At 37.6% G+C, this 15043-nt stretch overlaps 1 protein-coding gene across 1 annotated transcript; it reads left to right on the top strand.

Moving 5' to 3' along the window:
- On the top strand, positions 1 to 13814 carry e2f2 (E2F transcription factor 2). The gene is made up of 7 exons (XM_079633005.1): positions 1 to 764; positions 8880 to 8982; positions 9242 to 9461; positions 9700 to 9863; positions 10138 to 10250; positions 11138 to 11318; positions 11568 to 13814. The coding sequence occupies exons 1-7, from the start codon at positions 498 to 500 to the stop codon at positions 11837 to 11839; spliced, it is 1320 nt and encodes a 439-aa protein (XP_079489131.1). The 5' UTR covers positions 1 to 497; the 3' UTR covers positions 11840 to 13814.
- Positions 13815 to 15043: the final 1229 nt, after the last annotated feature.

The raw sequence follows: 15043 nt of genomic DNA, 5'->3' as shown, positions 1-15043 counted from the left end.
ACTCCTCTGTTGAGCTGATGTCAAAGCAAAGCTTCTCTGCCGGAGAGGGATTACAGACACACAGGAACGTTTCCCACCACCACCGGCTTTACGCAACAACTACGAAAGGAGCATTTTCTAAGCTTTGTTTACCTTTTAAAGGTAGATTTATAAAACTGAATGACCCGGCGGGTACGTGTATATGTTTAACTTAAGTTATTTGCTGTATATTAAGACATAATAGTCTCTCTCGTTCCACTACAACAAAGGACCCTTGGGAGAGAGTTTTGTGTATGTCGGATATTTATATTTTTGTTATTTTTCACGCATAATTTATCTACAACTTTAACAGGATTTATTATACTGAAGTGCATATCGTCTGTAGCGTTTGTAGTCTTTAAAGATATACATATTCATTTTGACGGTTGACTTGTTCTTCAGTAACGTTAAGCTATAGACGCGATTTGCCTAATAAAAGAGTTTCTTTTGCGTCACTTTCGCGGGTTTTCGTACGCAAAATGATGCGGATACCCAGGGGGATTTCTCCTGCTTCTGGGAGAGGTGCAGTCTCTGGACTCTCGTGCCCGCAGAAGAAAATGTTCTCCGCGGCGAGGACTGATTTTTTCAACACGGGACTTGCAAGCCCACCGACGAATCTGGTACCGGCTGGATACTTCACTCAGATCGGGAACACAGCAGCTGCGGAGCAGAGAGCCAACTGTTTGTACGCGACCCCCCACGGGCCCGAACCCAAGCCGGCGCGGATCTCTTCCGGGCGGCTGCCGGTAAGCCTCTTTTCACCGACACTCCAATTCTTGCTATTACGTTATGAATGCGCATGCATGCTTCCTGTTTCATGTCCTAGTACAATATGTCATTTACTAAACCGCGGCTACAGTCACACTGTGAAATCCACGTTCTTCAACATATAAAACTCTTTGGCAGGGAGTTTTTTTTGTGCCATCATCTCTGATGTACTGAAAATATATAATGTCCTCATGAATGAATAAAGCAGGCCAGTAATTCGAGAACATGACCACAACTTATGTATATTTCAGTCATGACATTAGGATAGGACTTTTAGGTAAGAGTGTGGCAAGCAATTTGATTCTTAAACTAGTCGTCCTTTTATTTTTACATTAAAATATAGTACTTATTGTTTTGCTATTAGTCACAATATAAACCTTAGTCTACTTGTTAAATATTTAGTTTTTGACAGGAATGAATACGATAAGGAATTGAAGTGCAGTGAGTTCAAGGGACTGTACTGTTTAACAACTTGCCATTTGTTTAGCTGATGAAATATCTTAACATAAATTCAGTGGACAAAACTATATATAGTTGAGTTTTTGAAAATTACATAGGCCTATAGGTCTTTTATACAGTGAAATCAATCACTCTCAACCCTGTTTTCATATGTGTACAATTCAATATAGCATCTACCCTGACAAGGCCTATATTCCCTGGTTCCTTTTAAATAAAATTGCTAATTTATGTCATTGAATTCTGTAGAGATCTGTGGTTCAAATATCAACATTACGAATGCTCTCTACTGTTTAATAAATCGGTAGTGTCTGAACAATTAGAACTATGAAAACTGGAATAAACACTAGTAGCTAGCAGCTAAAGTATCAGTACTGGTACCTAATTAATCAGTAGATAACCTTGTGATCTGAACCTACAACAATCAGAAGTCAAAAGGTAATGTTTATATCTGAAACACTCATCACCAATGACAAAAATGACAATTTGTTGGCTGTGGAAAATGCATAGTTACCTTGACATTACTGGAAAATTGCTTGTAGTAGGAAAATACTAGTAGGCCTACCATTATTTAATGAATAGCTTAGCTACTTTTGAAATTTAGGGGGGAAAAATATTTCCTATTGCATTACTTACTACTAGTAAATAAAAATAAGTACTAGTTATATCAAATTAGACAGTTTAATTGGTTTTAAGGAGTAATTGTTTAACTGGCTTGCCATTAAAGGGCTATTTCAGGGGGGAGGTGGTAGATTGATGGGGGAAGGGTGCTTTACAGCTTCTGGACTGGACATTATATTATATGGTTCATGCCTAATAGTAAAGCGGGGGAAGGGTCCTCAAAGCTAAACTCCTTTCAGTACAGAACCTTTTACATTTAGCAAACTATAAAACATAATGAATAAACATGAATGCTCCCATAAAGCCAAATGTTTAAATGACCCAGGTTCATTACTGATCCGCAAACTGGTTACTCCTGTATTTGTATGTACAAACTCTTGAATTCTACTGCTTTTATTATGTAGCTGCATTTGTAATTATCTCTCCATTTCCCCCGTGCCGTTGCACACCTGTCTCACCATTCGTCCTCACAGAAGCTCAACCTGTTGAAAAGGTCAAAAAGGTCAGAGGATTTGCTCCAGGAACTGCATGTGTCGAACTTCTCTCTGTGTTGCTGTGTTGCTTACTGCTTCCAGCTGATAAACAAAAGGGGTGATCACAGACTCGCGCTGTAAAACATGGGTTAGGGCTGATAACAGACTGGGCGTCTGCATTGGGGACTGATATACATGCCTCATAAACTCTGACATTCTATTATAATAAGCCTGTCTCAGACTGCTTCTCAGGGAATTAATCAGTTGATCAACTTAAAATGGTTTCTTAACCATAACGTCAGCTTATGTTAACAAATCAGGCCTTGTCCTAGTGCTTTCCCTGATTCCATTTTTTATTTTTATTTTTTTATCATTCCAACTTCTTTAGTTTCTTTTTTTGAAACAAAAAGTGTCTAGTGAAGCTCCATATGGCATCGTCAACTACTTCCAGTTTCCCTGGTTCAGTTTTTCACACCAATGTGCAACAGTTATATCTCTTGCTGTAAAGAGTTTCACTCTTGTTCTCTGCCCCTTTTTCAGTTTGACATAAAGGACACACCTGAAGCTCCCATTACTGTCCTTAGACATTTAAACCTTTACTTTAAAAACTAAAATGAATTACATTTAATGGATTTTGCAGAAACTTCTAGTACCCTTGAGCCTCATTTCTTTAAAATGACTTGGTCAACATTAAGTTATAATTAACCCATCCAAATAGAATTGACCTATCCTCTCCAAATACACATTCTTATTGTAAATGAGTTATCAATGTTGCATTTTATTCCAAAGAACAACAAAAATATTAGTTTGTCTTTATAATCATTTATGTAAGGGATGTTTATCCACCTTATTTTTCAATGTGGAAGTAAGCCAGTTCCTGTGTGAAACATTTAAGACACATACGCCATTATAGACCTTTCAGGTCAGGTTAGACGCTGTATTGAATTTAATGCAGATGAAAACGAGGCTGTGAGGAATAGATGTACAGTCTTTACAATGGCATGCACTGTATAAAGATCCCAGATCAGATCATTTTCACAACTCGCAACTTAAAAAAAATTTTTATGGAGTTTTTGTCTACTGAAAGTTGTTTTGTTTCAGAAAGACGTTTAGTCAGCTGCACAATCTGTATTTTCAGCAGTGGTGGTTCAACGGATCACAAAACTCATGGTTCGGATCATATAGGGGTTATGTGCAACTTAGGCTAACTTCCTTTGTTCTTTCAAAATGATATGTGCTCATTCATGTGTAATTACTTCCACCAACTAATCAAGTATTCTCGTAAACTCGTATTACATACTAGCGAGTCACTCGAATGGCGGCAGCCATGTTGCGCCTCCATCTTGAAAATACATTAGCCAAAGAGGGAAATTCAAGCTTCGCCTTTCGCACTTTTACACTCCGTGGCACCGTGACGAATGCGAGGGAGAGATTATCGCGACTGCCGGCAGATTTGCCTTGCACTATTAATCTCGTACAATATAAAGAATAACGATAGCACTGATAATTTACTAAAATAAACTGATAGCTGATGTTAGCAATGAAATGGTACTAAAATAACGAAAACGCTAAACTATTATTCGTTTTACATAGAGGTCATAACCAACATGTTAACTGACTAAATAAATAAATGCAATTTGTAATAGTTTTCTAAAGTAACCTCATCACTTGAAGGCACACTCATGGACGAAGTCGAACTGGAAGCCTTGTTAATCTTGGATATATACGGCCTAGGAGTTAAAACGCCCTCGGGAATGGGAGGGGCTAGAAAGTAATATTCAGTTGGTAGTCATATACAATTTCACCGCTAGATGGGAGAACATCTCACACAGTGTAGCTTTAAACTACACTTTAAGTACTTTGATACCGCAGCAGAAACTACTAGCCTAACTAATAAAGTTCAAACATTATTAAAGATAAGTGAACGGTTAGTAAAAAATAAGAACAAATACAATATAAAATACAATACATCAAAGTTACAAATAAAGTAACGTTTAACTGAAGTAGCTATTTAGGTACAGACATGTTATAATTAGGCCTAAATATAAAATAACACTATAGTGTTCACTGTATAAATTAAATATAGATTAATCTTTAAAGCTTTGTTGTTTGACTAACATTAATGATGGATAGCAAGTATTTATAGTCTGCAGTCACTTTAAGACCGAAGCTAGTTCCTGTGTAATATACAGAATACATAGATGCTCACGTTTTGATGTCACCACCAGGAAATGACCTGTTTTTTTGTTGTTTTTGTTTTATTCTTGTACATCCACTTATTTTTGTTTTCCCCCACCCTCTATCATTGCCAGATTATTGATTTGCATGTAAAAAAGTAAAACAGGATGTTTCAATAATTACCATCTTGTTGGTTTGCATGTAAACATAAGTAACGACTGGCAGTTCGGGATATTTAATAGCTTTGTTTTCCCAGATCATATTTTGTTACCATAGGTTGGGTTCATGTTTTAGCAAGTCGACATTTATCAAATGCATAAGCACGAGAAAGAATAGTTGCAGTCAGACTACATGCTGCAGTTAATAATGTCAGGGTTATTTCGGCAAGCTCCAAAGAAGGAAAATAAAGACTAGAGACGAGAACTATACAATAGAGCCAAACTTTGAGGATTGAAAAGGTCATGGAGATCACTAGGTCTCTGGTTCACTCACAATCTCACATGTCCGAGATCAAGTGATCAACCACTGGTCTGTGAACACCATGTTGAAGAACACATGATTTGGCTTTGTTTCCTGAGATCCTTGTGATGCCCTCCCTCTCTTCCACCCCCACCGCTTCCCAGAGGCCCTCAGGTCATTTGACCTCATTTCATTCTCTTAATTTACCTATTTCCCCCTGTGGGCCCTCCAGTAACCAGGTGTTGCATCAACAAGGTGGGTGATGGGCCTCAAGCTGTTTAAATTGTGTAATTTAGATCGCACTGCATAGACCCATCTGGCCAAGTTTTGCATTTCAAAGTATCATCCCCTTACGCCCTTTTCATCTGGACTTCCCCTTCAGCCTTTACCTGTGTCTCCCTTTCGTTTTGACACCTCGAAATACGTCACTGATGCAGAATGACTTTTAACGCTCTTACAGTTTGAGCATAGCGTGTGTGTGTGTGTTTGGGAGTGGCACAGTTGGCAGGTAATTTTTCCTCACGTGTGTCTGTAGGCGTACAGAAACCTGTTTGTTTTTCCAGGCAGATTGTGTTTGTTACAACCCCCCTCAGATTAGTTGGAAAGTTACTCAATAACACTGTTTAGGACTCATGATTTCTCGCCTCCAGCCAGTTAGTGAGAAGAGAAATAGTGCAGATCTGTCTTAAGTTATTTAAGTCAGTTTAGCAATAATGAGTAAGGTATAAAGAGATTAACCAATGTTGTTTTTATGACTTGATAACTGATAATATTATTATATCAAACTATGATAACTAAATATAAGCATTATAAATACTTGCATTATATTAAGTTATTTATCTTAACCCATTTAGTTGCAAAGATCACATATAGACCATAATGGTTCCACAGTCACTGCATGCTGCTATCATTTAAATTGTTATCTTTACACACTATATTTCTATTGTGCATTTGCCAGATACTTTTTTTCAAAGTATTCAAGGTTCACACAGATACAATGTGCAGGAAGATATTGATTAATACATTCCGTGTGCATACCACACACACACACACACACACACACACACACACACACATCTGTGTGTGATGTTGACTTACTCCGTGGATTTGCATATCTTTAGGAAACTCCTGAGCCTGGAGCGGTCCCACCAGTTTCTGATATAAATCAGTTTATTAGCTAGTAGTGGGTAATGTTTGTTTTTCAGTAGGTACTTTAAGGCTGCTCCCAGATCAATGCTTTATAAGTGAATGATTTGGCTTCCACCCAATCCGCTCTGAGCCAGCATTTCTCACTTCTCATTTCCCACTGACACAGGAAATAGGCAGAACCAACCACAAACTCTTACAGACATGAGATGCTGCTGTTCTGAGAAACAGAACCACACAAAGGTCCCCCTCTCACACCCAGGTGGTTGTGTGTTCATCATGAGCCAAGCATGGTAACAGCTGACGTTAACACAGATTTGATGAAGACATGTAACTCAAAGATGCTCCTTAAAGTCTTACCCAAAAGCCTCTTCTTTAAACTTCAAGTGGTGACTCCAGAGCAACTCTTAGTTGAGACATGTATTGTTTTTTTAAACCTTCTTGCCAAGTACCCATAAAATGATGATTTCAACGTTCTTAAAATATGCACAAAAAAAATGCAGCTACACATTTTCATGTTCAGAGATTCATCTATAATTAGGGCTGCCAAAATTAATTTTATAATTCTAAAGGGGGGGGGGGGGGGGGGGCTTTTGGTTTGACTCTGGAGGCCACGAGAGGGCGCAATGAGCAAAATATTAATGCACCGTATTAAATTGTTTATTCAAAGCAATGAAATAACCTGACTGACTACAAAAAAGTGCATAATGTTTAAACTAACATTTGTAAATCAAATATTTAGTAAATTGCATAAACAATTGAACAAAACAGTTTCATGTATGTATGCATAGGTTAATAAAGAGAATAAAAAATAAAGTAAAAAATACTTTTTTGTGTCTAAAAACATGAAATGCAGTGAAAAGGTGGGAAAAAAACATGAAGTCTCTACATGTTTTTTTTTTTTTTTTTAAGTTGAACTTTTTTACTTTACATAGCTTTACTAAACATGCGGCTCTCAGTTCGGAGGTGAGAGTGCAACGGTCAAATATGTCCATCTAGCGCTCATTTACATAGAAAACATGGAAAAGCAGCGCAGAGAATGCATTCAGTGTGAACTGCTTGGTTAGGTCTTTAGGCTAAGAAAAACATTAAAAACACAACAACTCTTACATCATTACCGCATCTTGTTCGCCACTGATAATGCTGCCTGACGCACTCCTAAAATTCGAATGCACCTTTTTTAACATTCAAATAATTATTTATTTATTTTAAATTCGACGAATATTAGAATTTTAGTTTGACACTAACATACGTGCCATATAATTTAATAATTTCTGATATATATATATATATATATATATATATATATATATATATATATATATATTAGTCATTACTAAAAAAAGAGGGAAAAAGAATGGAAGGGGGAAACCAAAAAAACTGAAAGATTGCGCTCCTCCTCTCCCCCAACCACCTGCTCGGCAGCTCCAGATGTCAGTGACAGGTGTAGATGTTGTTCAGGTCAGGGCAGTGCAAACATTTTAGCAGATGCTCGTGCACACAGGATAAGTGAACTGTTCTCAGCACGTGCTCAGTGTCTATTACAGAAGTATTCTTGAGTGAGCTGCAGCCCTGAATGGCACTGGAAATCAAACAGGAATGTGTGGGTGCAGGTTTCCATGTCAGTTGGCTTCTTTAAACCAGTTCATTGTGGAGTTGGGTTGCTGAAACAAGCCCATCTGCCCGGTGTGGAATGCTAAAGATTTCAGAAATGTGTAAACACTCAGGTCATTCCCTCCTTAAAGGTTTTAATGGTAAAAGGTTTGAATTAATACAGATGGTCGTATCAGGCTCAAAGAGAAATTAAAACCCATCGCACTAACCAGAGGTTTACAATATCAGGTTCTTAATGTAGTTATGTAATGTAGACCCTGTTTAAATGTGACTGAGATCCTTTTTGGGGTGATTCAAGCATAAATGGAGGTAATAGTCCAAGACACTTTGCAACCTGATCAATGAAGCCGAACTCAAAAGTTGTTAAAAACATGATCACTTCCTATTTTTAGTATAAACGCATGCATTCTGACTTGTTCCAGACTAAGGGCTGCCTACTTGCCTGTCAATCATCCATTATGGTAAATGAACCGCTTTAAAGTGGACGTGCATGTTATTGATCTTGTCATTGGTTGTTTTTTGACCTTGTAATTTCTGGTGAAACGACAGATTTCTCTCTGCTGACTTATGACAGACATATATCATTTAGTTTGGTTAAATCCGCCCCTTTCTTATAATCGACTGCAAGCTCTCATTCCGGTCTGCCTCCATCTAATCAACAACCAATGGATTGAACCAAGTCCTCACCCTACATTTATTTTTCGATAATCCCTTTTATTCGGATATATGGCACAATACATAAGAAAGAAATCTGTCTTTAGCATTGCAACTTTGCCTGTTACATGTGTGCTGATATGTTCAAAAGCTTACTTTGTGTGAATTGCATTAGTACTCACTGAGGTGACCCTCTCAAGGAAGAGAGGACAATAACTTTTTTTTTCTTCTTTTTTTTTGAAGGATGGGTTGGATATAAAGTGGGAAAATAGGAGTAATTGTTCTTGAGTTCTTTTCAACACACTCTTTCCTGAAAACTGAAAAAAATGTAAATGTTTAGCAAATGTAATTTCACCTTCATAGAAACCAAGGACACAATGCTAAACTAGGAGCTATGTTAATTCAGATGATTTGGTGAGACTACTTCTACAGGAAGTTTTAAGGCAGAAATAATGAACATTCTCTTGTTGTCTGTCTGTCTGTCTGTCTCAGGCCAAGAGGAGACTAGATCTGGAAGAGCCCCTTTATCTCCCAGAATTCCGCACACCAAAGGGGAAGGGAAACTCTGCATGTGCGAGGGCACCAAGCCCCAAAAGTGAGTACAACCTAATGATCTGCAACTAAGCACTGTTAGACAAATGGACCTTTGTTGATTCCGAGACCACTGTTTCCATACGTTGACTGAGGGGCCGGAAGTTTCTACCTGTTTTAGGGCCTCTCATCATAATGGTTTGAAAAGTAAACACACCTGTTTAAGCATCTCTTGCTTTTCTAGTAGGAACTGCAGCTGGTAGTACTCAAACTATAACTACAAACTAAAAGAATGGCTCTTTTGTATCTCTTTCTCTCTCTAGCTCCCAAGTCTCCAGGGGAACGTACCCGTTATGACACTTCCCTCGGTCTGCTGACTAAGAAATTTGTGGGCTTGCTGAGCGAATCGGCTGACGGGGTTCTGGATCTGAACTGGGCCACAGAGGTTCTAGAGGTTCAGAAGAGACGCATCTACGACATCACCAATGTTCTGGAGGGAGTGCAGCTCATCCGCAAGAAATCCAAAAACAACATCCAGTGGATGTGAGTGTGTTAGATTGAATGTTCTGTAAATCAGAGTGATAAATGCTCAAATTTGCAAAAATGCAAAAATCCCCATTTTCTGTTAGACAACTTGATTTCTGTAGGACATTGTGGCGCTGAACACTGTTGAAAATGCAGCTTTGCTATCACAGGAATAAATGACCTTTTAAAATATATTAAAATAATCATGGTTTCTTCAGTTTCAAACAGTATGTTCTCTGTATGTCATGTGCTTTAGGGTCAGTGGTGTGTTTGAGGGCTCGTCCTGCAATTCAGAGAAGACCAGCGCTCTCAAGAAAGAACTTTCTGAGCTGGACAGGCAGGAGAAAGCTCTGGACGACCTCATTCAGTCCAGCTCAACACGGCTACGAGAACTGACAGAGAACAAGGACAACCAAAGATATCCTTTCATTGTGTGTGTGTTTGTTCTCTGAAGAACCGAGGAGTGGTTTGTCTCCTTCACGTTTGTGTGCTTGCTCATACATGCTGTTCAAACAGCATGCATCCATGCCTCCAAACACTTACGTGGCTTAGATATCCTCTTCTTTTCTCTCTATTGTGAGTCTTTATAGTTCAGTTCATTTGAAATGCCATTAAGTCTTCATGACTGAACTGTCATTCATTTTAAAAGCTGTATTAGATGCCAAAGCAGTTTGTCCTTAACTCAAGCTCACATTAGGATATGTGACCTATCAGGACATTCGTACCATAAACAGCTTGAAAGATCAAACTGTTATAGCTGTGAAGGCACCGTCTGAAACCAAACTGGAAGTTCCAGAAGCATCTGAGGTCAGTATTCGTCCTAGGCCCGTTTCACACTGGACACGTAAGCAGCGCATATTTTTTCGGGGCACATGTTAACGGAGCATTCACACTGGGGCAGTGCCACAATCGTTTCGCTGCTGAATCTATTTTTGCTGCGCCACTTATGCTGAAAAATGTAACAAATTTCACTATAAATCATATAACTGAAGTGTTCCATGTTTCACAATCACAATATGACATTCAGCTCTATGAAAAAATAAATAAAATGCACGAAAACACATCATTGCCATGAGTTTTTGCCAAAACTTCAAAGGCCTGTTTAAATTATTAAAACTAGAGGTATATCTTAACTTTAGGATTACTACATATGAATACAGCATGTGTGTGTGTGTGTGGGACAGTAGGAGAGGAACACTGCTGCATCACGTATATCATATCATCTCATCATATATCAAAACCAGTGACAGACTGTGGTCGGAGGAGAACCTGAAAAACATCAGAATGGACGATACTCATCTGTGTTTGCAGTACACAAGCCGCGGTTCAGCGTGACAAATGCTGCCAGTGTGAAAGCACAACACCCGCTCTGCATACACACAGCTTCTGCGCTGCCTCCACTCTTCTTGCGCATTCAATGTGAAACAGGCGTTAATCCAAACCTAACGTGGTTGCAAAGTTGCAGCTTGAATATTAGCTTATGTGAATCCTGGTTGGACACAAGCATCCAAACCAACAAATGCTTTTTTTTCCCCCAGGGAGTAAAGTTTTATTAGTAGTTTTAAAAAAAAACAGTTACAGTTAGATTTAAAATGTCGTAACCAAGAATTTTGATAATTTATGACCCACTAGATGTTTTAAACTTTAATACTGCCTACAGGAAAATGTCATCCTTTTTTTTTTTTCTTCACTAGGGTTCGCTGCAGATTTACTTGAAGAGCAAGAACGGCCCAATTGAGGTGTACTTGTGTCCTGAAGAATGTTTGGAGGACGCTAGTCCCATTAAGAATGCCACACCCAGAAAAGATTACCCACAATCCCCCTGTGCCGCCACACCCTCCGTCTTCCCACCTGCCAAACCCCATCCAGTCGAAGGTGAGACAATTACCAGGAACTTACTACTACTTATCACTTTCAAAGCAAAGCAAAAAGTGTTGAAAAGTATTTGAGCCAATAACAACAGTTTACATTTCAGTTGAATAAGATCTAGTGGGGACATTGTGTGCAAGAGTTTCTATGAATAAAGGGCTGTGTATTTAACCCATCTACAAAACTTTGCTACTACGTTTTTGATAATCCTAGCTATCAAAACACCGGCTGAATGGAGTCTGTTTCTTTGTTCAGGTTTGCCGTCAAAGCCTCAGCAATCAATGTCAGGCACAAGCGAAAGCACGTCCCTGCTCGATGTGGAGGGGATTCTGGATCTTCCTCCCAGCCTTCTGCAAATCACAGAAGACCAGCTGCCTGGGTTGGCCTTCACATCCGACACCTCTGGGCCTTTTGTTAGCTTCTCTCCTCAGCTCAGCCACGACGACTACCTCTGGGGTCTGGAGGATGGAGAAGGCGTATCGGACTTTTTTGACACGTATGATCTGGGAGACTTGCTCAAAACATGAGGCATCCAGTGTAACGAAACAACTGATGGCATGCATGTTCAATTGTAATTAAGTTTCATTCAGTTTCAGATCCTATGAAGTTTTAAAACACTCCTTCACATTATGACAGATTGAAGTTCATATATAAAATGCACTACTGAATTGGCTTAATTGATTCCGTTTCTGATAAAGACAGTAAATTTGGGATGAGGCCGTGTTTTAATATTTAAATACTGTAGTTATTAGAATCAGACAATATTGTCAACAAGCACCCTCTAGAGGAGATCCATGTGTTAGGTTTAGTACACTATGAAGCCATATTTTTTTATTTCTGTCAGCCATATTATACCTACAGTAGGGTATTTTAGTTTAGTTTTTGAGAAAACAAAAATTAATTTGTCTTGTGGTTTAATTATTTCAATTTTATAAGTTAAATGTTCGCCTATTAGCATTGTTTTTGGTCATCGTTACTTAAATATTGACCAAAAAAAAAATCAGGCCTATGTATTTGCCTCGTCTAGGTGTGAGCTAGAACTTACTGTTTATTAGTAATTCTTGAATGAGATCTATGAAACTCAGGTCATTTTAAAGCTTTTCTAGAGCTTTAATTATTATAGTACTGTCAAACATTGCCAGTAGAGGGCTGTGTGACCATTTTTTTCATCTGTCTGCAAACAAAGGTGCCTCTGCAGATATGTAGACTAGTGAATTCAATTGTTATAGACTGAAGATTTGAGAGCTTGTATGGAGGGCATCTGCTTCATAATCAGACTCAACTGAACCAGAGATCTGAAAAACTCTTCTAAAACAGTCATTCCAATCATTTCAGTTAAGAAACAAGTGCTCAGATTTTAAGAAATGGGTGCTTGTCTGTTCATTCTACCTCCATCTTTTTAGTTTTAGACACAGTGCGGTAATAACTTGATCTTGTAAATGTGGGCTTTCCTATGGCACTGAATAATGATTATGTAGTACTACATAATGCCTCAAGAAACAAGATTGTACCCCTGACACGTCTGTGTATTAAAACCTCAGGGAATGTCCAGATTTGGCAGCTGATTTCCAAATGATTAATTCAAAGTGATAAACTGGTGTTTTTTTTAAGTCTGTTTGATGCCTGTAGAATCAGTTTTCCTGAAATTATGGTAATGGACTTCTCAGGGTTTACTTCTCAACTCTGTGTAGTTAATGGATCTTTCATAGGATCTGGCAGAAACCTTTGACACTGTTTGAACACTGAACTGCTGGGAATACAAAGTGAACTTTGTTTCCAGGATTTTTTTTTTTTTTTTCCTTTTGGAGTTGTAACTCTTGCCACACCTGAATGGTAGGTTTTATAGCTGCAGAGACATAGCAGAATTGAACCGTTTCAGTGAAATGAGTGTAGAAATGCACTTATTGAAAACAGATCTTAAATGCAGGGCACATTTGAGTTGGGAAAACAATATGGAAAAGCTTGATTTTTACAACTAGATAACCACACCCAGTTCAGTGAAACGATTCTTCTGCAGCAAACAAAAATTTGTATTTAGCAGCATTCTTGAAAACTGATTGGTTGATTCTGCATTTGTCAAGGGGTTGGGGTGGGTTTAAGAGAAGTTGTTAATCAGATTTGATATTTGATTAACTTGTACATGCCTTTTGAAGTGTGTACTAAAGTTTTATCTGGGTTTTGCTTCATGCAACTGTCCTGTCCTAACAAACTTGAAAAATGTGTGTCTGTATATGCATGAGTGTGTTGAAGTGTGTACTTAAAGTTTGCAGTTTTGTGCATTTGATTGTAGTTTATAGTGGGGTTGTTCTCATTGTTTGGGATGTTTTTAAATAAGCATTATGTTTTTAAATTGTACAGAATAATTTTGTATTTATAGGTTTTGTATTTGAAGGAAAATGGTAATTGTCTCAGGATGTGTCATTTTTATAAAGACCGTCTGTTTAACAGGCAGCACTTAATATTTGATATTGTGTGTGTTTAAATTAATAAAGCTCCGGTATAAAGCTCAAAGTAGTTTTTTTATGTATACAAGCATTTTCTGTTAAAAGTTACAGTTTTCATCTTGTGTTATGTGCAAACAAACGTCCACATGGATGTAGGCAGGTGCAGTAACACTATTTTAGTTGGGACTGCATTTTTCACAAGTCGGTGAGCTGCAGGGTTCACCTGCACAGAGAGGAACTGCCATAAAGATGAGTCTGTGAAAAATGACAAACATCCAGACTGACACAAAACAGACAGATAAATATGATGGATAAATGACAGCAGAAATTCTTCATTCCAAGTTTGTAAATATTACTCAGACACAACCAGTGCCATCAGGAAACATAATTAGTTTTAAAGTCCTTGGTTCTGGTTAGTATATAAATATTTTTTAGAATATATACTTCCGTTCAAAAGTTTAGGGTCAGTATGATTAATAGTTCTTAATTTAAAATGTATTTTTTTTTTTATTAATACTTTTTATTCAGCAAGAAAATGCTTTTTGATGTTAAAAAATATAAAATTTTCAAATAGATACTTTTTGTTTTGACTATGTTAAATAATCCTTGAAAAATCAGCAATCATTATTGAAGGATCGTGTGGCACTGAAGACTGGCGTAATGGCTGCTGAAAATTCAGCTTTACATCACAGGAATATATTGCATTTTAAAATAGAAAACCGTTTGAACTGTAATACTATTTAACAATATTACGGTTTTACTTAATTTTTTTTTGATAAAATAAATGCAGCCATGGTAAGCATACTTCTTGAGGAAATGTTTTATTTTGTCACATTTGGGAGTATTCATGTGTCACAGCCTGTTGCTTAAGCACAGATTAGTTTGAAGCCATGTAATGTGTTATGAGGCGATGACAGTCAAATCTCTTGTCAGTTTCATTCAGGCACATTCTGACCTGCTTCTGCTTTTCTAATTCACTTTAGCTGCATCATGGGAGACCACACAGAGATTTTATATTGACACAATTGATTTTTGTGCTCACTTTTTACAGATATTGACCTCTTTTCATTTGGCCTAAAAAACTGTTATCTAATATTTTAGCTTATCCAAAATAAGTAACCATAAGCTAGTGATTGAATATATTACTGAAATGAAATGTTTAAATCTAATTTACAGTTAAAATATGTACAATATTTCTAATCTCAAATGGCTCCTCTTCTCAAAGATATACTGTAATATTGTGGTTCAAAACATGAGGAAGGACATTTCCCTTAATTATTCAGTGAA

The sequence above is a fragment of the Phoxinus phoxinus genome, assembly GCF_949152265.1.
Source record: "Phoxinus phoxinus genome assembly, chromosome: 13".
Taxonomy (NCBI): domain Eukaryota; kingdom Metazoa; phylum Chordata; class Actinopteri; order Cypriniformes; family Leuciscidae; genus Phoxinus; species Phoxinus phoxinus.
Note: the sequence above shows the minus strand (reverse complement) of the source record. Positions and strands in the feature narration are given on the sequence as shown.